A 22,434-nucleotide genomic window follows, 5' to 3' on the forward strand; every position below is an offset into this window, starting at 1 on the left:
GGCCTCTAACCTTCTTCCTCAGCTGATGAGGTGAGGAAGGGGTTTGTGTTTACATTTGTGTGTGTGTACATGCCTGGGATCATGTGTGACCTGTATTAGCATGGCCAGAAACAAAACCTTACTTGCAAGACAACAGCCAAACCTTGAGGCAATCCCTTTTTCTTTCTGGTGGAAGCTGCTGATTAACATGGAATTCTAAAGGAAATGAGTCAAGGCCAGATTATTAAACTGAAGAGCTACATGTGCTGTAAGTGTTTGGCAAACCACAAACTGGAAGGGAAAAGGAATGACTCAGAGAGTGTTCCCATCACCCCTTCGATAGCTCAGCTGGTAGAGCGGAGGACTGTAGAGTACTACTGTAGTCATCCTTAGGTCGCTGGTTCGATTCCGGCTCGAAGGAGGAATTATTTTCCTTCTTCTTGGGACAAGGGTTGAGGATGCCTTCGAGGGAGCGGTGAAGCAAAGCTGCAGCATGATATTGCAGAGGCAAAATCTGTGTGTCGTTTAATTATATTTGTAAGGTGAGTTGGGCATCGGCAGTTTTTACCACCCAAAACAGAGGCCGTAAACTGCAAGGTGCATATTCTGCTAGGTGTGGAAATGTGTTGTGTGGTAGGTAGCTGGACCAGAATTTGACATCCTGGAAATTTTTCAGGGACGATAAAACAACCACCACCTTTATAAGTACCAATCACACTTCATTGCTGCGGCATGTGAGCTTTCAGATGACACAGAACTCTTCCTTGTTCTTTTTTAAAGGGAGAAAAATATGTTTACGATAGAGAACATGGGTATGAAGCCAGGGAACAGAAATCTGTGTTTGAGATGCAGGACAATTACTAAATTAATAAGCCCTGACTGCAGTTTGCTTCAGTCTTAAGAGGAGTATGGAGGAAGCTCATTGCAGATTAATTAAAGCAATTTCTCCTTATTTCTTTGCAAAAAAAACATGTGCAGATGTTATATGATGGTTATCATCATGATTATTATCTCCAGTGGGCGTGCAGTGAATTATTATTTTTTTGTAGGGGAACAGTTGGGGCCAGAGGTACCGCCTTGCAAGGGTGATGGGTGGGTGGAAGGAACGGTGTTGCACATGTGAGCATCGTGCCTACCTAAGCTGGGTAGAAGCTTCCTGGGCTTTGGGAAGGAGGCAGCAGGGGAACATTTAGGGGACTAGCCTAGATCACCCAAGACACTGACCGCACACAACTGGTTATCTCACACTTTCCCAGTAGGTTCCTCCAATATTTTTCTTCTTTAAATTTTTTTTAAATTAAATTTTACATTGCAAATTTAAGTTCAAACATTAAACATCAAAATCATCACAAAATAGGAAATTCTTTCCAGTAGCACCTTAGAGACCAACTGAGTTTGTTCTTGGTATGAGCTTTCGTGTGCATGCTCACACTCAGTTGGTCTCTAAGGTGCTACTGGAAAGAATTTCCTATTTTGTTTCGACTATGGCAGACCAACACGGCTACCCACCTGTAATCAAAATCATCAGTTAGGTTTCCCTGAATCTTTCGACTCCTCTCCACCCTTCCATGGTTACCATTATCAATATTTTTCCCCCAACTGCTTCACTTATTTTCTCTATTTTAAAAAAAATATAATTCATTTTAAGCATGGACTGTGTGAATCTGTTCAGTGTTGCCGGTATTTTATTTTATTAAAACAACAACACACCTTTGTGCTATTGGGCTGTTGTTATTTGTTATTATGCACCCACTTTTGGGGAGGGGGGGTAGGTCAGGGGTCAGCAACCTTTTTCAGCCGTGAGCTGGTCCACTGTGCCTTAGACCTTGGGGGGGGCGGACTATTTTTTTTGGGGGGGGAGAGAAATGAACAAATTCTTATGCCCCACAAATAACCCAGAGATGCATCTATATATATAAAACCCAAGTGTCTCTGCGTCCAGTCCCTGTGTCTCTGGGTTTGCGCTACTGAGCATGTGCCCCACGGACACAGGGATTGGAGCAGAAAGACAATCGGTCCGGGAGCAGCAGCGGCAGTTGAAGCGGCGGTTGAAGCGGAACACTGGCACGCCAGAGGACAAGAGGAGGCAGGGAAGCCCGGCTGTCCTGCTCGACTCCACCGCCTCTCTGCCTTTCCTGACGCCATGAGTCCACCCAGAACCCGCCGCCGTCTCCGCCACATGGCGCGCCGCATCGGCAGGACCATCTTCCGACTTTGCCTGTGCGATGAGAAGGTGGGAGGGAGGGAGGGAGGAAGGAAGGAAGCGTGGCGGAGGCAGAAGCTGCTTCCCCTTCTCCTCCCCACCCACCTCCCCCACGGCGGAGGGAGAGTGTTGTATTGGGCAAAAGGCTCTGCTACAAGAGCACGGTCAGTCCGCACGCTGGGCTGCAGGGGTGGGAAGGGGCCGGGGCCGGTGGGGAGCGCCTTCTCAGCAAGCCCCCCTTCCGATACCTGCACGATGTGATCGCTGAGGTCAGCCTGGGCTCTAAAAGTGGGGCACAGAACGGGGGGGGGGAGAGAGACCCGCGGAAATAACATTAAAAAAACAAGTGAGTTTTACAAAAAAATTGACCACATATGTTCTAGCGCCCGTTATTTTAACAGGCTTAAACCACAAGTTTTAAATAAAAGGACACATTCTACTCATGTAAAAACAGGCTGATTCCCGGACCGTCCACGGGCTGGATTTAGAAGGCGATTGGACCGGATTCGGCCCCCGGGCCTTATTTTGCCTACCCATAGGGTAGGTAATGAAGGTGTGCTTTATTGCATGAAGGACATCTCCCAGCATCTACCTGAATGGATGAGATCTGCACAAAAATGATGACAGTCTGGAAGGAACCTAAGACAGGGCTTAGGATAGGGGTAGCCAATGCAGTGGTTTCCAGATATTGTTGGACTCCATCTCCCATAAGCCACAGCCAGCATGGCCAACAGACAGGGATGATGGGGATTTGAGTCCAGCAGTCATCTTCTATATGAACCTTTAATTTAAAAAAGCATTGTTGTTGTTGTTGTTGTTGTTCAGTCGTTTAGTCGTGTCCAACTCTTCGTGACCCCATGGACCAGAGCACTCCAGGCACTCCTGTCTTCCACTGCCTCCCGCAGTTTGGTCAGACTCATGTTGGTAGCTTCGAGAACACTGTCCAACCATCTCGTCCTCTGTCTGTCGTCCCCTTCTCCTTGTGCCCTCCATCTTTCCCAACATCAGGGTCTTTTCCAGAGAGTCTTCTCTTCTCATGAGGTGGCCAAAGTATTGGAGCCTCAGCTTCAGGATTTGTCCTTCCAGTGAGCACTCAGGCCTGATTTCCTTCAGAATGGATAGGTTTGATCTTCTTGCAGCCCATACATTTGATTAAAGCTTTTTTATGATACAGGGAGACAATATCCAGAGATCTCTCCATCTCTCCTATGATCCCCCTCTTCAAACATCTTCACTGGCTTCATTAGAATGCTTGTTCCTTATTGTTCATGTATGATGTTCAGCCTCTCACAAAGGCGAGGTGCATTTCATCAAACGAAAATAGCTCATGGGCCCTGCCCTCAGGCTCGCAACCTCAAGGGCTAAACCAGGTGTGCCACAAGGGATCCATGAATAGAATGTTCCACTTTTAAAATAGCATCAATAGCTGCTGATGCTGTTAAAAGGTGCTGTATAAACACAGGGAAAGAAAGAATTCAAAGCAGAGAAGAGAGTTTGGCGAGAAGAAACAGGAAGTGTAGAGAAAAGGGTTCTGCAATGTCAGAGGCTATTATTATTTTTTATTGTTACTACAAGTTATTACCCTGCCCTTCACCTCAGGCCTCAGGGTGGGTTATAACACAACACGAACATTAAAACACAGTAATACACAATATTAAAAACACTGATTAAAACAACTTAACATTACAAAAACAAGGTGGAACTTAAGATATATGAAATATAATGAAAGGAGATGGCAAATTCTCTCTTCTTCATAAGAGAGAGAAGGGTGAATTATTTTTTTTTTTTTAAAAAAAACCTTATTTGATTTCACTTCCCATAAAATATCTCAAAGCGATTTCCCCACAGAAACACCAACAATACTTTTTTTAAAAAAACAATCCCATATATGCACAAACAATTCTACCATTTAAAACAATCCCATATAAAAAAACGATTCAATGTGTATAAATGATTTAAACCATTCCATATATGCAGTATAAACAAGTGAAAACCACTCCATCTATGCAAACCGTTAAAAACAATGTCATGTCAGAACAGTTTCAAACCCAATACAGACAATACACAGTGAAAGTGACAAGATTTAGCAATTGAATCTATTTCTATGAAAGGGAAGGGAAGAATAAATGATAATACAAGTATTATATCCCACCTCAAATTGGTCCATTAAGTCATCGGCTAGTCACCACCCACAACTGAAACTGGACCTAAGGGCATTAAGTGCACTTTTGTACCCATATATCTTTTTTAAAACTTTGCCTCACCCCACCATCCCACCTTATTGGCGATATATAAATTGTATGGTCCTTGGGACAGAGACCTGCCTTTCCCCATCTGCAATTCAGTAACATGACTACTGCCACTTATTATAATTACTTGAGTCTTAATATCACTCTTTGAGTTCTGCAGACTGCAATTTGGGACTCACAACTGACATGAGTATGTCGCTATTAAGCTCAGGGTTCAAGAGCCACATCGAGCAAAAGATTCCTGCATTGCAGGGGGTTGGACTAGATGACCCTCAGGTTCCCAGCAGGGCTCTCCCAGATGTGCAGTATGGGAAGGGGTTGTGTTTGTCTGGGTGCAGATCCCTGGAATGCCCTGGCTTTCGCTAAACTTCACAACCATCAATAATAAGCATAAGAATGGTGTCATTTCTGTGTCTCTGATTATGTACCTTGCATGTATCATTGTTTTCAAAGGAACCCGTTTTGTAGCTTTCGAACTTCCTCTTAAGTTGTTTGGTTCCTTCCAGGACGGAAATGCTTCCCTCGTGCATCACGTCTGTGGAATGCCACAAAAGGGATCAGTACCCTTGGCATCCCTTTAGCTCACCTAAGAGGCAGCAACCATAATAATCACTCACAGCTATTTCTGTCTCCGTCCATCTGCACACCAGCTAATTAACTTCCCTGGCACACTTGGGCGATAGTTTTATTGCCCATTTTATAGGTGCAGACACTGAGGCTCTGAAATGACCAGCCCAGAATTTTAATTGCTGACATCTTTATTGAAAGATTGGGTGGGGGGAGGAAATGGAAACGCCAATTTACTGAGGAGGATGTATTGTAGCTCAGTGTGGTGTTGTGGTTAAGAGCGATAGACTCGTAATCTGGTGAACCGGGTTCGCGTCTCCGCTCCTCCACATGCAGCTGCTGGGTGACCTTGGGCTAGTCACACTTCTTTGAAGTCTCTCAGCCCCACTCACCTCACAGAGTGTTTGTTGTGGGGGAGGAAGGGAAAGGAGAATGTTAGCCGCTTGGAGACCCCTTCGGGTAGTGATAAAGCGGGATATCAAATCCAAACTCTTCTTCGTCTCTTCAAATAGTGCTTGGAAGAGTGCACTGCCCTGGAGCACTGGAGATTCTGAAGGAGACAGTGCAATGCAGTATCCTCAAAATAGCAACACAAAATAAATTGGATGGGGTAAGGACTAAGAGGGCAGGAGTGGGAAATGCTGCTGCTGCTGCTGCTATATGTTGTTGTTGTTGTGCTTTACTCAGGTGTGCTTTACTCAGAAGGAAATCTCACTGCATCCAACAGAACAGGGAAGGGTTGGGGTTAGCTCAGTGGTAGAGTGTCTGCCTTGCAAGCCAAAGGCCCGGGGGTTCAATCCCCAGCATCTCCACGTAAGCTTGGGAGAGGCTCCCTGTCTGATAATGCTGGAGAGCCGCTGCCAATCAGTGTAGACAATACTGAGCTAGATGGAGCAATATAGGTAGCAACGGTGATGAGAGTGGCAATGGCAAGGCCAATGTTTTGGTCTTTTTAGTGTGGAAGTTCATAATGGTATGCAGGCATGGAGAAAGGGGGATAGAGAATACTTCTCCTCCCTCTCTCCTAATGCTAGAACTCATGCGCATCCCATGAAGCTGAATGTTAGAAGCTTCTGGAGAAAGAAAAGGAGGTACTTTGACTCCACCTACAAATATTGCTACCATTCAGGGTACCGTCATGGGGTTATTTACTTTAGGGGCTTTTTCCCTGGGATCAATGTTAAGTTTTAGGGATGCATTTTTAATTATTATTTTTTTTTGCTGCTCTCTGGATTATGTATTTTTATCGTTAGGCTTTCCAGCGGATGATTGGTGGACCGCCTGATTTTACTGCATATTTATTAATACAAGATGTTTTCACTAGCTTGTTGTTTATGGCTGCTTCCCTTTTTGACTCGTCTTGTCACTGTTGTCGTTGTGATTACCAGTAATTTCTTAAACGCCCTTTGCCCTAAGGTCCCAGGGCATGCCGCGACAATTTAGAAGACAACATGTAAACCGGCTTCAACAAATTGCGGTCACAAGTATAGGGTGGCTCCTAAAAGACGTACACCTCAAGTGTCAGAGGGCAGGGTAGAGAGGGGCTGGTGAATTACCGTATTTTTCGCTCCATAGGGCGCACTGGACCATAGGGTGCACCTCGTTTTTAGAGGAGAAACAAGAAAAAATTTTTTTCTGGTTTTCCTCCTCTAAAAGCCCTGTTTTTTTGAGGATCAGCTAACGGTTTTGCAGCTTTTTTTGCAAAGGGAAAAGCCCTTTTTTTGAGGATCAACTAAACGTTTTGCAGCTTTTTGCAAAGGGAAAAACCCTGTTTTTTGAGGATCAGCTAAAAGTTTTGCAGCTTTTTTTTCCAAAGGGGGAAAAGCAAAGCTCCTTTTGCAAAGGGGGAAAAGCAAAGAGGAAAAGCCCCATTTTTATGGGGTTCAACTCATATTTCTGCAGCTTCTAAAGGAAAGGGAGCCTTTTCTACAGTTTCCAGACAGATAATCTAATCAGCCAATCACATGTCGCTGGGGAAACAAACAACCTCCCTCTGCAGCACATTCAACAATGGAGGCCTGGGCAAGAGGGTGGGTATGAAAGGGAGCCGGGGACTCTTATCTCTCTCCCAATCTCTTGCTGATCAGCTGCTGAGGGGGGCCTTTCAACACCCCCTTTTCTTTTTGTAAAATAAAAAGCATGATCCTCTTTTGGCCCCCCGGGAAATTCAGCTCCAGGGACTACCATTCGCTCCATAAGACGCACAGATATTTCCCCTTACTTTTTAGGAGGAAAAAAGTGCATCTTATGGAGCGGAAAATACGGTAGGTAAAGTTTGTAGTCCTGGGAGCCGTCTTGAGATGGTTTCCAATGGAAAGGCAGCATACAAATAACTGAGGGCGATGACTTCTGGCTGCCCACTGGGTCCACCCAGAAGAGTTTGGATTTGATATCCCGCTTTTGTTGTTGTTGTTGTTCAGTCATTCACTCGTGTCCGACTCTTCGTGACCCCATGGACCAGAGCACACCAGGCACCCCTATCCTCCACTGCCTCCCGCAGTTTGGCCAAACTCATGCCAGTCGCTTTGAGAACACTGTCCAACCATCTCATCCTCTGTCGCCCCCTTCTCCTTGTGCCCTCCATCTTTCCCAACATCAGGGTCTTTTCCAGGGAGTCTTCTCTTCTCATGAGGTGGCCAAAGTACTGGAGCCCGCTTTATCACTACCCGAAGGAGTCTCAAAGCGGCTCACATTCTCCTTTCCCTTCCTCCCCCACAACAAACACTCTGTGAGGTGAGTGGGGCTGAGAGACTTCAGAGAAGTGTGACTAGCCCAAGGTCACCCAGCAGCTGCATGTGGAGGAGCGGGGACGCGAACCAGGTTCCCCAGATTACGAGTCTACCGCTCTTAACCAGTACACCACACTGGCTCTCGTGTTGGAACAGGGGCCTTTGCATGAGCAATGGCGCATATTTCGTTTTTATTATTTAGCTCTGCCACAACCCAATGCTCTGTCCCCTTGGTTCCTGGCTCCCCTCTCTGTCAGCTGCCCTGACTCACTTTCCTCACAACATTGGTCTTTTGTGGAACAGTTGACGCACTCTCACAGGCCCTTATGTAAGGCCCGATGTTTCAGCTGCGACATTCCGGTAGAACCAGAAATGTCAAGCTTTCTGGAACGTCGTTGTTGCATAATCACAACACAACCAGAGATGCAAGAATTCTCCCTCCCATGATCACAGCTTACCTGTGCCTCTTTGATTTCTGATAAGATGAGGCAAGAGGGCCAATGCCTTGGGAACAGGGCACCTGCATTGTGGGGGAGCAATTAGCAAGATAATTGATAATGTTCATTCCCCCCAGCGACTGGCAACGGTGCCTCCCGATCTCCCAGAGGTTTGCTAAAGCTTGTTAAAAATCAGTTGAGGTTTGCAGCTCAGACTCAGAGCCTCGTGAGAGGTGCAATCAGCTAGACGGTGGCTCATTTTATAAAAACCTTCCTATCAAATGAGTCCTCTGAGGTTGTGTGGCTTGCCTCAGGTGTTTTGGAATATCCAGCAGGATTCCTGGGCTCTTAGCTGCTGTGTGACACCAATAGCCATCTGGCATCTTCTCCCTATCGCTGCATCTCCATGCAAGGAGACGTTCGTCTTCCAGAGAAGCCCTTCTAGGAGCTGGTTTTCACATGTACAGTTGCTCTGCAATCCATGAAAACCAGGGATGGGGGAATAACCCATAACCATTCAGATATTATAACAGAGCAATCCTAACTGCAGGACCTATGCCATACCCTTTGTTATGTGCTGAGCGAATTTAATCCCCCCACCCGAACCTCAGGCTTTATATACATTATTTACACAATGGGTCCCGTGTGATTGGCTGACTCTGCTTCCCTCCTGGAGCCTGATTGGACTGTTGTTGCATTCTAGGACCCTCCTGATCTAATAGGCTGATTAACTTCCTCCTGGGGCCTGATTGGGTTGCTCCTGCAGGCCAATCTGGTTGTTGCATTCTAGGATTCTACCTGCCTATTGTTCTAGGATCCTAGCTCAGTACATGACACCCTTCAATGTTTCTCCGATGAAAATAGGGATGTCCTAAGGAAAAGCGGGACATTCTGGGATCAACTCAGAAACTGGAGCGGCTTGTGTAAATTCGGGACTGTCCCTGGGAAATAAGGACACTTGGAAGGTCTGCTAAATCCATCACCCCGGCTCAGCGTTTTGCCATAAAATCTTAAATCAGCATGAATAAAACCAGCATAAATCCCCCCAAAAGCAGCATTTCGGGGGTGGGGTGGGACAAGGAAAGACTAGGGCCCAGCTTGGTCCATGCTCACCAGCTGTCTCAGCTGGCAGTAGAAGCCTCTGAACCAAGTTTGGAATAGGGGTAACTTATGGTCTTACTTGGGACGCGGGTGGCGCTGTGGGTTAAACCATAGAGCCTAGGGCTTGCCGACCTTCGGTCAGTGGTTTGAATCCCCGCGACGGGGTGAGCTCCCATTGCTCGGTCCCAGCTCCTGCCAACCTAGCAGTTCGAAAGCACGTCAAAGTGCAAGTAGATAAATAGATACCACTCTGGCGGGAAGGTAAGCGGCGTTTCCGTGCACTGCTCTGGTTCGCCAGAAGCGGCTTAGTCATGCTGGCCACATGACCTGGAAGCTGTATGCCGGCTCCCTCGGCCAATAAAGCGAGTTGAGCGCCGCAACCCTAGAGTCGTTCGTCAGGGGTCCCTTTACCTTCACCTATGACATTACTTACGCTGCCTTCCTATAGTTAGCATTGTAAGCTCATTGTTACAAGCACAACTCCCGAATCCCCATTACTTACTGCGAATCTAAGTACCTGTAACAGGAGATACTTCCATGGTCTACACAAGGCCTCCAGCACACATTGCTTCTGCTCCGCTGTTGTTTCCCCTGCGTTGAATTTTAGATCGTAAGCTCATTGGGGCAGGGACTGTCCTGTTATGCTTTCAAGTGATATGCACATTGATGGTGTAATAAAGCAACAATAAACACGAATGCCTTTTAAAAATGTGCTCTATTTACCTGTAAGGTCATATCTATCCCACTAGCAGCAATGGACAGCTGGTCCTCAGTCTCTTATCAGTTTCACTTCCCTGTTTTTTGTTATAGCACCGCTGCAATGGACTAAGGCTTCCTTGATGGCCGAGTGGGGAACGAGGCAGAGCCTCACTGTTATTCACTGAGGCAAGGCATTCCCTACTTCCAGCTGAAATATGTGCTATGGGGACCATATGGAAAGACTCCTCAGTTTTTTGGGGGGAGGGAAGCAGGTGAATTTTGCAAGACTGTGTGAACAGCAGCATAGAGTGGCACAAATCCTTGGAGCTGCCCCCTCCCCACTGGCCAAAACAACAAATGTTGCATAATGCTTTTTGCACTTGTTTCCTCAGCTTCCTCTGCCTAGATGCAACCCAAACATTTTCAAGCCCTCCCTGACAACTGTTTGTTATTTTTTTAAAGAAATCTAAACAACGAAAGAAGATTCTCAAGATGCCAGACAACATACTTGCATATTGGGAAACCACAAATGGAACGAAACTATGCAGAGGCTAGTTTATCATGTGACATAGCATCATGGATCATGGCCTTTTCTCACCACCCCAGACGGAAGGTGATAAGGCAATCAGGGGTTATTGAGTAATCTAGGGAATCTCCTTTTGTGCTTCCCAAGGAAAACTTAGGCAAATAATGCACTGAGCACAATACAGCAATGAGTAGAAGGCAGCCCACCAATAAACCATGCTCTGATTTCCAGTGGACCACCTTGATGAGCATAGGAAGCTGTTGGACTTTGGGTCCATTTAAATCAATATTGTCTACACTGACCGGCAGGGCTCTCCAAGATTTTGGACCGGGGGGGGCATTCCCAGCTCAACCTGGACATGCCAGCGGCAATTGTACCTAGTACTGTCTGCATGCAGGTCCACTGAGCTGAAGATCATTCCCAGCTTGCAGTTGTGGGGATTTTTATTTATTTATTTTTGCAAAGGTTGGCTTATATAGAGCTTGGTTCGAGACATGTAATTGTGGCAGAGTGCGTACACTGGATCAACTTGATCCAGATCAGTTAGGCCTTAACTGAGAGACTCTGAGCATGCTCTCGAGCTTTGTAAACTTAAAACAATTAAAGGAGCATACAAACTGATCCACATTTCTTTGAAACCTTCACAAGAAGTTGACTGTTTTCTTTAATAGGTTAACTTTTTAAACATTCCGCAAGAGGAGGTGCCTGCTTGTTGTTTTTCAGTCGTTCAGTCGTGTCCGACTCTTCATGACCCCATGGACCAGACCACACCAGGCACGCCTATCCCAGCATCAGGGTCTTTTCCAGGGAGTCTTCTCTTCTCATGAGGTGGCCAGAGTACTGGAGCCTCAGCTTCAGGATCTGTCCTTCCAGTGAGCACTCGGGGCTGATTTCTTTAAGGATGGATAAGTTTGATCTTCTTGAAGTCCATGGGTGCTGGAGGAGACTCTTGAGAGTCCCATGGACTGCAAGAAGATCAAACCTATCCATTCTGAAGGAAATCAGCCCTGAGTGCTCACTGGAAGGACAGATCCTGAAGCTGAGGCTCCAATACTTTGGCCACCTCATGAGAAGAGAAGACTCCCTGGAAAAGACCCTGATGCTGGGAAGGATGGAGGGCACAAGGAGAAGGGGATGACAGAGGACGAGATGGTTGGACAGTGTTCTTGAAGCTACCAACATGAGTCTGACCAAACTGTGGGAGGCAGCGGAAGACAGAAGTGCCTGGCGCACTCTGGTCCATGGGGTCATGAAGAGTCAGACACGACTAAACAACAACAACAACAACAACAACAACAACAACAACAACAACATTAAAGGTACAGGAGCCCTGCGTTCCCCTGCTCTGGTTGCTTGCTGGAGCTGGGGAGGGCTGTTTTATATGATCTGGTGCTGCAGGTTTCATAACTGCTTATCAATAAATGGGAGCAATGTCGCTTGCTTTTCTTAGGCATGGCCCCAGTGCCCTCATGTTGCAACAGCCACACCTGAATTATATCTGGCAAGGTTGGCAGAAATTGAAGGTAGGAAGTCAACAGCAGAGAAATATGCAAGCCCAAAAGTGCTCGTTTTGGTGTGATCGTTTGGTGCATAAGTGATCGTTTGGTGCATAAGAGCAGTGACCAGAGGAGGAATGGCTGCTGGGAGGACTGCAGAAAGAAGATATGCCATGAAGCACCTGCCGCAGCACAACCGGACACCTTCATCTGCCCTAGCTGCAACAAAACATGTCTCTCCCGTATCAGCCTCTACAGCCACAGCAGTGGCTTGATACTCACTCATACACACAGAGAGAGTTTTCTGATGCTTTCTCCACCCTGGATTGGCCGCATGGGTCTATAGAGTAGCCAATCAGGAGTCAAAGCAAAAAACAGGATGTCATCACTTAGCTAGTACAAATTAGGTATCTGATGATATTACTGCGAACTAGTGAGGCATGCAAGAATGAGGGTGACGCTTCCTACATGAGTCACATGGGTGATCCCAACCAATTGGCGAGCATGACACCTCTATTGTGTTACGTAGCCAAACACATCTGATTATGTGATACGTGCTAACATTACTAAGGGTGACGGAGGTTAATTCGAAGTGTTGCAAAGTCACATTTGGAAGATCCCCACCTGGCTGGCAGAAGATGTGGACTCAGAGGTAGAGGCATATTCCAGATCCGAGTGGGGGCAACTTAAAAGAGCAGGCAAACCATTTCACAAGGGCTTACAGAATAATATTCCGTGTGTTTTCAAACACTGATGAAAACGATTCAGATGAGTCACCTTTATTTACTCACTGCTTCTGAATTTTTCAAGCCGGCATAGCCTTACAACGGATCAAGGAGGTTTACAACTTCCGAGCTACTCCCTTGGTCACCAAAAATGCCTGTCTCATGACCACAACCCTGTGCCCCTGCGTGCTGGTGGACATCCCTGGCTGCCCTCAGGGCCGATTTCATCGCAGTGTCAATCCAACCATGTGGCAAAGCCGTGTGCTCCCCGGCAAAATAGACCCTCCCCTCCTTGCGGGCGAGGGCCTCTGCGTGTTCACTCAGCTGGTAAGGCCATAAGAGGGTGAAGGCCCCCATGGCGTGGGGGTCCAGGTTCCATTTTTTGACCACCCACCGGCTGCAAAGACGCCTCAGCTCTTCCAGGGGGCGCCGGTGGATAGTGGACAAGTCCCTCAGAACCACCCCGACAGCCTGTTGGGGGCTGAGGGGGGCGAAAAACTCCGAGTCATCCCCGTATGTCTGGGAGCCCAGGATGACACCCAGGCCGCCAGAGAAGTTGCGGTTGGGGTAAGTGGTGATCCTGGAGGGCAGGTCACTGGTGGAGGTTCCACCGTAGATCTCTTCTCCTTCTTCCTCCCAGAACTTCTTAGCACAGGCCAAGGCCACTTTGGTGGCTCCCGTGGAGCGCAGAGAACGAAGCGCCTGGGTCTTGGCAGGCGAGAGGGGAGGGTGGAAGCGGATGAGGCGTGTGGCCTCTGCCGTGGACGTGACAATGACGTAGTCAGCCAGGATGGTGCCTGACGACTCCAGGGAGCTGGAAGGGTGGTAGAGTACCGACACTGTGTCCCCTTCTCTGAGGATCTCCGCCACGGTGCTGTTGAGCATCACAGCGCCAGCTGGGAGCGACTGGTGAATAGCCCTGGGCAGCATATCGAACCCACCAGCAATCTCATCATACCTGGAGGTCAAGAAAAGGCTGGAGAAGTCATTTCTGCTAGACATGCTCATTCAGCTACCAGGAGAGAGGGAGAGAGTTTCTTTATTGAATTTATATACAATGGAACCTTGGTTCTCGAACTTAATTCATTCTGGAAGTCTGTTCGATTCCCAAAACGTTTGAAAACCAAGGGACTTGAAGAGTGGAGCAAAGACACTTGGTGACAATGTTTTGGTTTTTAAGTATCAAGGAAAATGTGACATTCTGCAAGAAGAAGGGAGTGGTATTAGTGTGGGAGAAGGAAAATCTGGACTGGAAAAATATAGGGGGGAAGACTGGTGGGAGAGTGAGATGGGAGGAGGGAAGATGGCGAGGAGGGGGGTGGGGTAAAAGATGAGACTTAATAGGATGGCTAACCATGGTACTCTGAAGTCAGAGGGTAAAAATGATTTGGAGAATGGAAGAAATATGCAAGTTTTTATGAGAATGTGTTGATTATATTATTTTTTAAGGTAGGAATTAGAAGTAATAAGAGCAATAGCTTTACTGAGTTAAGAGAAGAAAGGATATAAGAAGTTAAGATGTGGAATGTGATATTCATTGGATAATAATAAGTTTTATGATATAAGATATGTTGATATTTTATTTGAAGATTGAGAATAATGGTGAATGATTGCTAAATTAGTTACAAAGTTACTAAAGTAAATTAGAATTGAATGCAGAAGAGAGAATGGAGGAAGTTCCCCAAATAAGATTAAAAATAAGAGTGATATATAGATTGGTGTGTTCCTGTGTTTTCGTAGTGTCAGAGGTTTGTATTAGTTTTTATTTGATTGTTATTTGTATTGTGTGTTGAGTTTGTTTTTATATGTACAATGTATGTTTTTTATTTGCTGTTTTTATGTGGAAATACCAATAAATTTTCTTTAAAAAAAGAAAAGAAAACCAAGGCGCGGCTTTCTATTGGTGCAGACACCCCGGAAACAATAGCCGACAGCTGTATCAGCCGTTTGGCTTCTGAAAAACGTTCAAAAACTGGAACACTTACTTCCGGGTTTTTGGTGCTCGGGAGCCGATTTGTTTGTCAACTATGCCATTCGAGAACCAAGGTTCCACTGTACCGCCCTATTCCTGGAGGTTTCAGGCTGGTTCACAGAAAAGTTTGCAATATAAAAAATCAAAATAAGAACAATAACCCAATAAAACCCCTCCAAAAGAGCCACATTTTAAAAGGGTATAAGGATGTCCATCAGGTCAACCAAAGGATTGGTTAAGAAGGAATGTTTTTGCCTGGTGCCATATATCCCTCTATCTATCTATCTATCTATCTATCTATCTATCTATCTATCTATCTCCCTAACAGGAGGGAATTCCTCCCGAAAGGATTCCAAGAACCTGAAATCCAAAACATTGAAAGAGGAAGGGTATTAGCTAGGGCTAAAACCCCAATGCCTAGAGAAGAGGCAAGCGGAAGATACGTCTGGGTCAATCTCTGGGTGATTTACAGTAGAATGGTAAGAATTTATAGAGGCAACAGCAATTGAACTCCCACCCTAAATTATACTGCTGAAATAAAGAAAAACCTGGGGTACAGAGTAGTGGGTTTTGGTGTATGTTGGGGCTTCTGCCAGTTCTAGTACTCAAACCAGATTCCTGGGGTCAGAACTCTTTTAATTCCAAGTCTTGTGTACCAGGCTCCAGTTGGCAGATCTCAGGATTAAAGTGAAAAAATAAAATGGATCTCATAAAAGCACGAAGTCTTACGAGACTCCTGGGCTAGGGATAGACAAAGACGAAGGGGGGAAGACTCTTTGAGCACCAAGTTACCCAGACTCGGAAGATGATCTCAGGGTCCAGGCAGGTTCATATGGAAAGAGGCGGTCCTTGAGGTATTGCGGTCCTGAGCCATTTAAAGGCTTTATAGGTCAAAACCAGCACTTTGAATTGGGCCTGGAAACTAATTGGTAGCCAGTGGTGTCGGACCAGGATCGGTGTAATATGCTCAAACCGTCTTGCTCCGGTGAGCAACCTGGCCGCTGAACAGTGTGATGCAGCAGCTAAAAAAGCCAATGCAATTCTGGGATGCATCAATAAGAGTATAGTGTCTAGATCAAGGGAAGCTGGAACGTGTCCAGAAGAGGGCAACCAAAATGGTCAAAGGCCTGGAAACAATGCCTTATGAGGAACAGCTTAGGGAGCTGGGTATGTTTAGCCTGGAGAAGAGAATGTTAAGGGGTGATATGATAGCCATGTTCAAATATATAAAAGGATGTCATATAGAGGTGGGTGAAAGGTTGTTTTCTGCTGCTCCAGAGAAGTGGACACGGAGCAATGGATTCAAACTACAAGAAAGAAGATTCCACCTAAACATTAGGAAGAACTTCCTGACAGTGAGAGCTGTTCGACAGTGGAATTTGCTACCAAGGAGTGTGGTGGAGTCTCCTTCTTTGGAGGTCTTTAAGCGGAGGCTTGACAGCCATCTGTCAGGAATGCTTTGATGGTGTTTCCTGCTTGGCAGGGGCTTGGACTGGATGGCCCTTGTGGTCTCTTCCAACTCTATGATTCTATGATTCTATGAATTCTGCACTGGCTGAAGTTTCCGAACTGTCTTCAGAGGCAGCCCTATTTATAACGCATTGCAGTAATTATGAGCTATTGTGGTGCAAAGGATAAGGAGGGTGTGTGCTCATTAGTCTTAGACATGTGGATAGGGGAGTGGGATTCCACACACAGGCCCTCCACACTTCCACACCCTCTGATCCCTCCACCTGTTGCCACGTGTTTAGCAGAATACTGAAAAGGAGTTTCCCCCAGGGAGCCGGCACCTATGCAACCGGCCTTCATTACCTCTTTTCATGGGTAAACAGGAAAACTTCTCGGAGGAATTCAATGAAACTGCGGGAAAACTCGGCGCTCAGGTTCATCAGGTCTCCAATCATTCGGACGGCTGCATGGCTTAGATTTCCCTTTTCAATCAGATATGCCTGTGAAGGTGGCAGAGTGTATGAGGAATAATATGGTTGAACTCAAGTGGAGACAGTCCACTCTCTTGAAAGGTGAAAATCTGTGGAATTTGAACTCATTGTGCCCTACAGATTCTCTTTCCCTCTATTGACTGCAATGTGAAAAGGCTTTCGTTTTGCTTTTGCTCAGAGACGTAAAAACCACTTTGAGGGTTTCCTTTTGCTTTTACACTCAAGCGGTATGTACATGTTATGAAATAAATAAGTAAGAGCTGGACGGGAAATATATCAATATGAAATATTTGTAGAGCTTAAATGCATCTTTGCCTAAAATTCAAAGGCTGTCGTATAACCCTAAATTAAAAATAACTAAACTAACATCTTTTGAAAACCGTGCTCCAAATTTCAACATACACGTTTTAATGTCAAAACACAAATGATGAGTTTTCCTTGTGAAAGCTTAACAATTTTCTGTCCCACTTCTCAAAGCATGAGCTGTATTCCAAAATCCAAATTTCAGATGCTGACTTTAAAAAATAATAATTGTACTCTAGGCTTTGAAATTGAATGTTTCAAAATTTCAGCTTCGAATTCAATTAAACAAACAAACAGGCAATTTTTTTAAAAAAAATTGCAGTCGTTATACACGTGGTAGCACTCTGCTTCCCCCTGGTGGCAGAAATGAAAGGTTTTGCAATGAACTTGGGCCAATGTTGGCTTGTAGTTTAGTTTGCCGAGAACAGACTCATATGAATTATGAATGGATGGAGAGGTCTGCACTTAAAAGTGCCAAACCAGACATGGAACTGCCAATGCTCTCTGTGCCTTTGCTATTTCCAACAGCCAGTAAAGTAAGATGGGGCTGGAGAGATGCAAATCACAGCATTGCACAAGGAAGAGCAAAGCACCTTTCCGTTTCTATGTCTTGTGTATCATCAAATGTGGCTCTCAATTCCGCAAAGTAATGTAAGATATATATAAAAAGAGGGAGAAGCAGATCTGTGCCACAAACAGCAAATACCACCCACATATATCAATAAAACTGAGCACCTTGAGAGAATAGGCATCGTATTTTTCAAGCACATGGCTGCAGTTTGATCTCGCCAAGTCCTCTTCTATCTGAAGGGCACAAACGAAGACAGGTTATTTTAGGACTGTCTGGAATGCCAAACTATGTCCTTTTCTCCCCATCAACCTCAGGTTTAGAGAAACAGAAGGTTAAATTATTATTATTATTATTATTATTATTATTATTATTATTATTATGTTAGACATATACCGCCCTTGAGCCACATATCACATAGTTTACAACATAAAATAAAAACAAAAATAAATTTAAAAAACAGCTTCAGCCTTTTATACCTGGAGGAGCATCTCCACTCGCACTGTCTAGCCCGGACACCGAGATCTAGCTCTCAGGGCCTTCTGGTGGTTCCTCATTGCAAGAGATGAGTTTACAGGCAACCAGACAGAGGGCCTTCTCGGTGGTGGCACCCACCTTGTGGAACACCCTCCCATCAAGTGTCAAACAGATAAACAGCTATGTGATTTTTAAAAGACATCTGAAGGCAGTCCTGTTTAGAGAAGTAGTCAGTGTTTGATGTTGCATTGTGTTTTTAGTATTATTATTTTTTTGTTGGGAGTCACCCATATATTCTACCTCTAATTGAATTGTCACTGTTGGGACTTCTTACATTTCACTTCCCTCTGGCACCACTGTGTACAACCATGTCCCTTTACGGGCCTGTGTGTGTGTGTGTGTGTGTGTGTAGGGTTACACTTCACACATCTGATGAAGATGACATCAGCACACAAGGGCCAATGCCACACTAAAAAGTGTTAGTCTTGAAGATGCCACAGGTCTCTATGCAGTTTTTGCTGCAGCAGCAGAGTAGCACAGACACCCCTCAGGCAGGCTGGTCTGTGTGCACACTCTCTCTCATTTATTTCATAAAATTTATACACTGCTTGATGGGTTTTTTTTTTAAAAAAAAAACACCTCAAAGCAGTTTACAAAAAGAAACTCACTGGTTTCAACGCTTCATAATACAGCTCCACAGCAGACTTCCCACGTTCGGAGGGATCTACAGGGTATCCCAGAATGTCTGGATTCTTCTCCACCTCTTTGACTCTGGCTCGGATATTGTTCACCAGGTACCAGGTGTTGCCATTGCCATCTGAATAATAGTTTAATTTCAGGCCATATTTTGCAACATATTCCCGGACAATTCTGCATGGAGGGGGAGAGAGAGCCAATGGGCGGATCAGAGGGGAAGAGCAGGAGGAAGGATGGTAACAGATGGGAAGAATGGGTATTAAACATAAAGGGGTGTGTTTATTATGCCATTAGTCTTTGATTTCCTGTGTTTAGTTTTTCTGCATAGTTTGTTCCCTTATTATGCCCCCTGTTCTGTTGCCATGGTCTACCAGGGCTGATGTCTGACCCATGTCCTACCAGAAACTTAGGGTATAGGGTGGAGAACCTTTGACAAGGAAAGGGTTCAGAAAACTTCCTCAAAGAACCACCAGGATCTAATTCACAGGTTGGTCCTCATCCATTACAGGGCCTTTTCAGTGGTGGTCCCCAGGTTGTGGAATGTGCTACACAGTTAGGTGTTCCTGTCTCCATCAAGGAAGGATCTGAAAAGGTTCCTGCTTGCACAGGAATTGGGTGTCTGAAGAATACTGCTCCTGGCAATCTTGAGATGGATGTGTGTTTTTCACTGTAGATGCTTTCAGAAGGTTTGAAATTGTAACACCTTTTAGATGTTTCTAATTGATTTTTAGAATGTTTTGATCTGTTTTATAACACTTATCTTTGTCCCTGTTTTTAAATTGTATACATGTTTGCCACCCTGGACTCTTTAGAAGAAGGGCAGGATATAAATTCCGTAAATAAACAGGCAAAACAACCCCCAAAACAAACCCAAACACACCAGAGGCAGACACAGATCTGCCACCATTCCCTGCAGTATCTCAGTCTTCCCAACCTCCCAGAAGCCAAAGACTTTAAAATAAGGTGAGGGCCCTTTAACTTACCCACCCAGCACCTCTAGGCTGGTAGAGCCTACCAGGTTTGATCAGCCTACTTAAGGCTTCCATTGGTACTAGCTCTCTGCACAGACAACATTTCAGGTAGCCTTAGCGGAACTCCTTGGAGCTGTCCGAGGTGCTGAACGCTTCTCACTTCCCCTGGGAGCTTCCCACTCCACAGAACTGGACAGTTGCTGGCTAGGTTGCAACCTGGAGAGTTGCCTTTTAATTCTGCTGTTGGAGCAGGAGATGAAACGGATGTGGCTTCTCCCCCCCCCCCATTATCCTCCCACCCCTGTTATCCACCCTCGTCCCACACCTTCTGTAACAAGCTGGATCCCAGCAGGTGGGTAAGGGTGTGGACGACAAGACTAGGGGAAAACAAAACAGGGGGAAGCCCCAACTGTCTCTTCTCCTGATTCAGGAACAGAAACACAGTTAAAAGGGGAATATCTGTAGCTTGCAACTTGGCAATCCTATGGCCTGTTGCTGGAGCAATTCCTCCCTCCCTCCCTCCCTCCCTCCCTCCCTCCCTCCCTCCCTCCCTCCCTCCCTCCCTCCCTCCCTCCCTCCCTCCCTCCCTCCCTCCCTCCCTCCCTCCTCCCTCCCTCCCTCCCCTCCCTCCCTCCCTCCCTCCCTCCCTCCCTCCCTCCCTCCCTCCCTCCCTCCCTCCCTCCCTCCCTCCCTCCCTCCCTCCCTCCCTCCCTCCCTCCCTCCCTCCCTCCTTTCTTTCTTTCTTTCTTTCTTTCTTTTCTTTCTTTCTTTCTTTCTTTCTTTCTTTCTTTCTTTTCTTTCTTTCTTTCTTTCTTTCTTTCTTTCTTTCTTTCTTTCTTTCTCTTCTTTCTTTCTTTCTTTCTTTCTTTCTTTCTTTCTTTCTTTCTTTCTTTCTTTCTTTCTTTCTTTCTTTCTTTCTTTCTTTCTTTCTTTCTTTCTTTCTTTCTTTCTTTCTTTCTTTCTTTCTTTCTTTCTTTCTTTCTTTCTTTCTTTCTTTCTTTCTTTCTTTCTTTCTTTCTTTCTTTCTTTCTTTCTTTCTTCTTTCTTTCTTTCTTTCTTTCTTTCTTTCTTTCTTTCTTCTTTCTTTCTTTCTTTCTTTCTTTCTTTCTTTCTTTCTTTCTTTCTTTCTTTCTTTCTTTCTTTCTTTCTTTCTTCTTTCTTTCTTTCTTTCTTTCTTTCTTTCTTTCTTTCTTTCTTTCTTTCTTTCTTTCTTTCTTTCTTTCTTTCTTTCTTTCTTTCTTCTTTCTTTCTTTCTTTCTTTCTTCTTTCTTTCTTTCTTTCTTTCTTTCTTTCTTTCTTTCTTTCTTTCTTTCTTTCTTTCTTTCTTTCTTTCTTTCTTTCTTTCTTTCTTTTTTCCCAAAAGCTGGTTCCTAATATTCTGTCACACTCTAGCATGACCAAGAAGCAGGGCCCCAGAAACAGAAAGGCTAAATTCATAATGGCTTGGATCAACAAGAGATAAGGAACAGGTTCAACTCCTACCCAGTCGTATCAGTGTACTTTTGCTTCTTGACATATGGGGGAATGGCTGTCATCCATTCCTATGGGGGAAAGGTAAGGTGCTACATTTGGGGACATGATGAGACTGAGGGCAGCACATGCCCTCTCCCTCTGAAACTGGACACTCCACTTCTGCTGATTTTGATCATGCAGGGGAAGTTGTAGTGCGGAAGAGCCAGCATGGTGTAATGGTGAGAGTGTCAAACTAGGACCTGGGAGACCAGGGTTCAAATCTCCACTCAGCCAAGGTGAGGATATTTATAGCAAGAGTAATAAAAAGGAATTGTTATTTAGGGGAACTGAATTTAATTCTAAATTATATTCTGGAAACGTGGGAGGTAAAAAAAATGGATATACTGTGCTATATTAGAAGCAAAAAAACATGTTTTGATGAATTGGAAGAGCCGTAAAAAGATTCCCTTGAGCACATGGATTGATAATATGGACAGATTAGCTACATACGAACAAATTGCATGTCGTTGCAAATTAAGAATGGATAAATATGAAGAAATCTGGAATGAATATTTAAGCGGTAAGGCGAACAGTGGTGGGAGGTAGAAGGAGGCGAGAGAGGTGGGAAAAGAGTGTTTTTTTTAAAAAAAAAAGGTGTAGTCATTGGTATATCAGTATATTCAAATTTGAATTGTCAAATTGTGCTATTATTGTTATTGTGGTTTTTATTGTTTGTGTTTTTTGTGGTTGATGTTTGTATTGAAAAAATGATTAAATATTTTTTTTAAAAAAAAATCTCCACTCAGCCACGAAGTTCACTGGGTGACCTTGAGCCACTCACTGCCTCTCAGCCTAACCTGCCTCACAGTGTTGTTGTGGTGATTAAATGGGGAAGGGGAGAACCATGGAGGCCCCTTTGAGCTCCTTGGGGATAAAAGGTGGAGAAAATACAAATGCAAATAAATGAATGAGTAAAGTATGCAATGACCAAACATTCACAAAACCTTTCTGACAGTAAGAATTGTTTGACAGTGGAACAGACTCCCTCAGGAGGTGGTGGACTCTCCTTCCTTGGAGGTTTTTAAAACAGAGGTTGGGTGGCCATCTGTCATGGATGCTTTAGCTGAGATTCCTGCATTGCAGGGGGCTGGACTAGATGACCCTTGGGGTCCCTTCCAACTCTTAAGATTTTGTGACCACAGGGATCCACTGCATGCCACAGGGTCCCCTAAAATTAAAACGCCTCCCATCTCTGCACATGCTGCATGACATGATGACAAGCATTTTACCATCACACTCATTTCAGTTTTGTTCTTGATTTTGTTCTCATCGAGTCGCAGGACT

The 22,434-nt window shown here is 45.1% G+C and overlaps 1 protein-coding gene and 1 non-coding gene across 2 annotated transcripts in view; one reads left to right on the forward strand and one right to left on the reverse strand.

Annotated features, from left to right (window-relative positions):
* The first annotated feature begins 312 nt into the window (after positions 1–312).
* On the forward strand, positions 313–400 carry TRNAY-GUA. The gene is given in 2 exon segments: positions 313–349; positions 365–400. It is a non-coding gene; the product is annotated as a tRNA-Tyr (tRNA).
* An 11,699-nt stretch (positions 401–12,099) lies between these two features.
* LOC117042072 (L-amino-acid oxidase-like) overlaps positions 12,100–22,434 on the reverse strand; it is a 28,724-nt gene continuing 18,389 nt past the window's right edge. Inside the window, exons 4-7 of the mRNA XM_033141534.1 lie at positions 18,640–18,841; positions 17,662–17,730; positions 16,496–16,632; positions 12,100–13,669 (exon numbers count right to left, since the gene is read on the reverse strand). Of these exons, the coding sequence (XP_032997425.1) occupies positions 12,808–13,669; positions 16,496–16,632; positions 17,662–17,730; positions 18,640–18,841 (1,270 nt within the window). The 3' untranslated portion in view covers positions 12,100–12,807. The remainder of the gene's footprint in view (positions 13,670–16,495; positions 16,633–17,661; positions 17,731–18,639; positions 18,842–22,434) is intronic.

The sequence above is a fragment of the Lacerta agilis genome, chromosome 2, assembly GCF_009819535.1.
Source record: "Lacerta agilis isolate rLacAgi1 chromosome 2, rLacAgi1.pri, whole genome shotgun sequence".
Taxonomy (NCBI): domain Eukaryota; kingdom Metazoa; phylum Chordata; class Lepidosauria; order Squamata; family Lacertidae; genus Lacerta; species Lacerta agilis.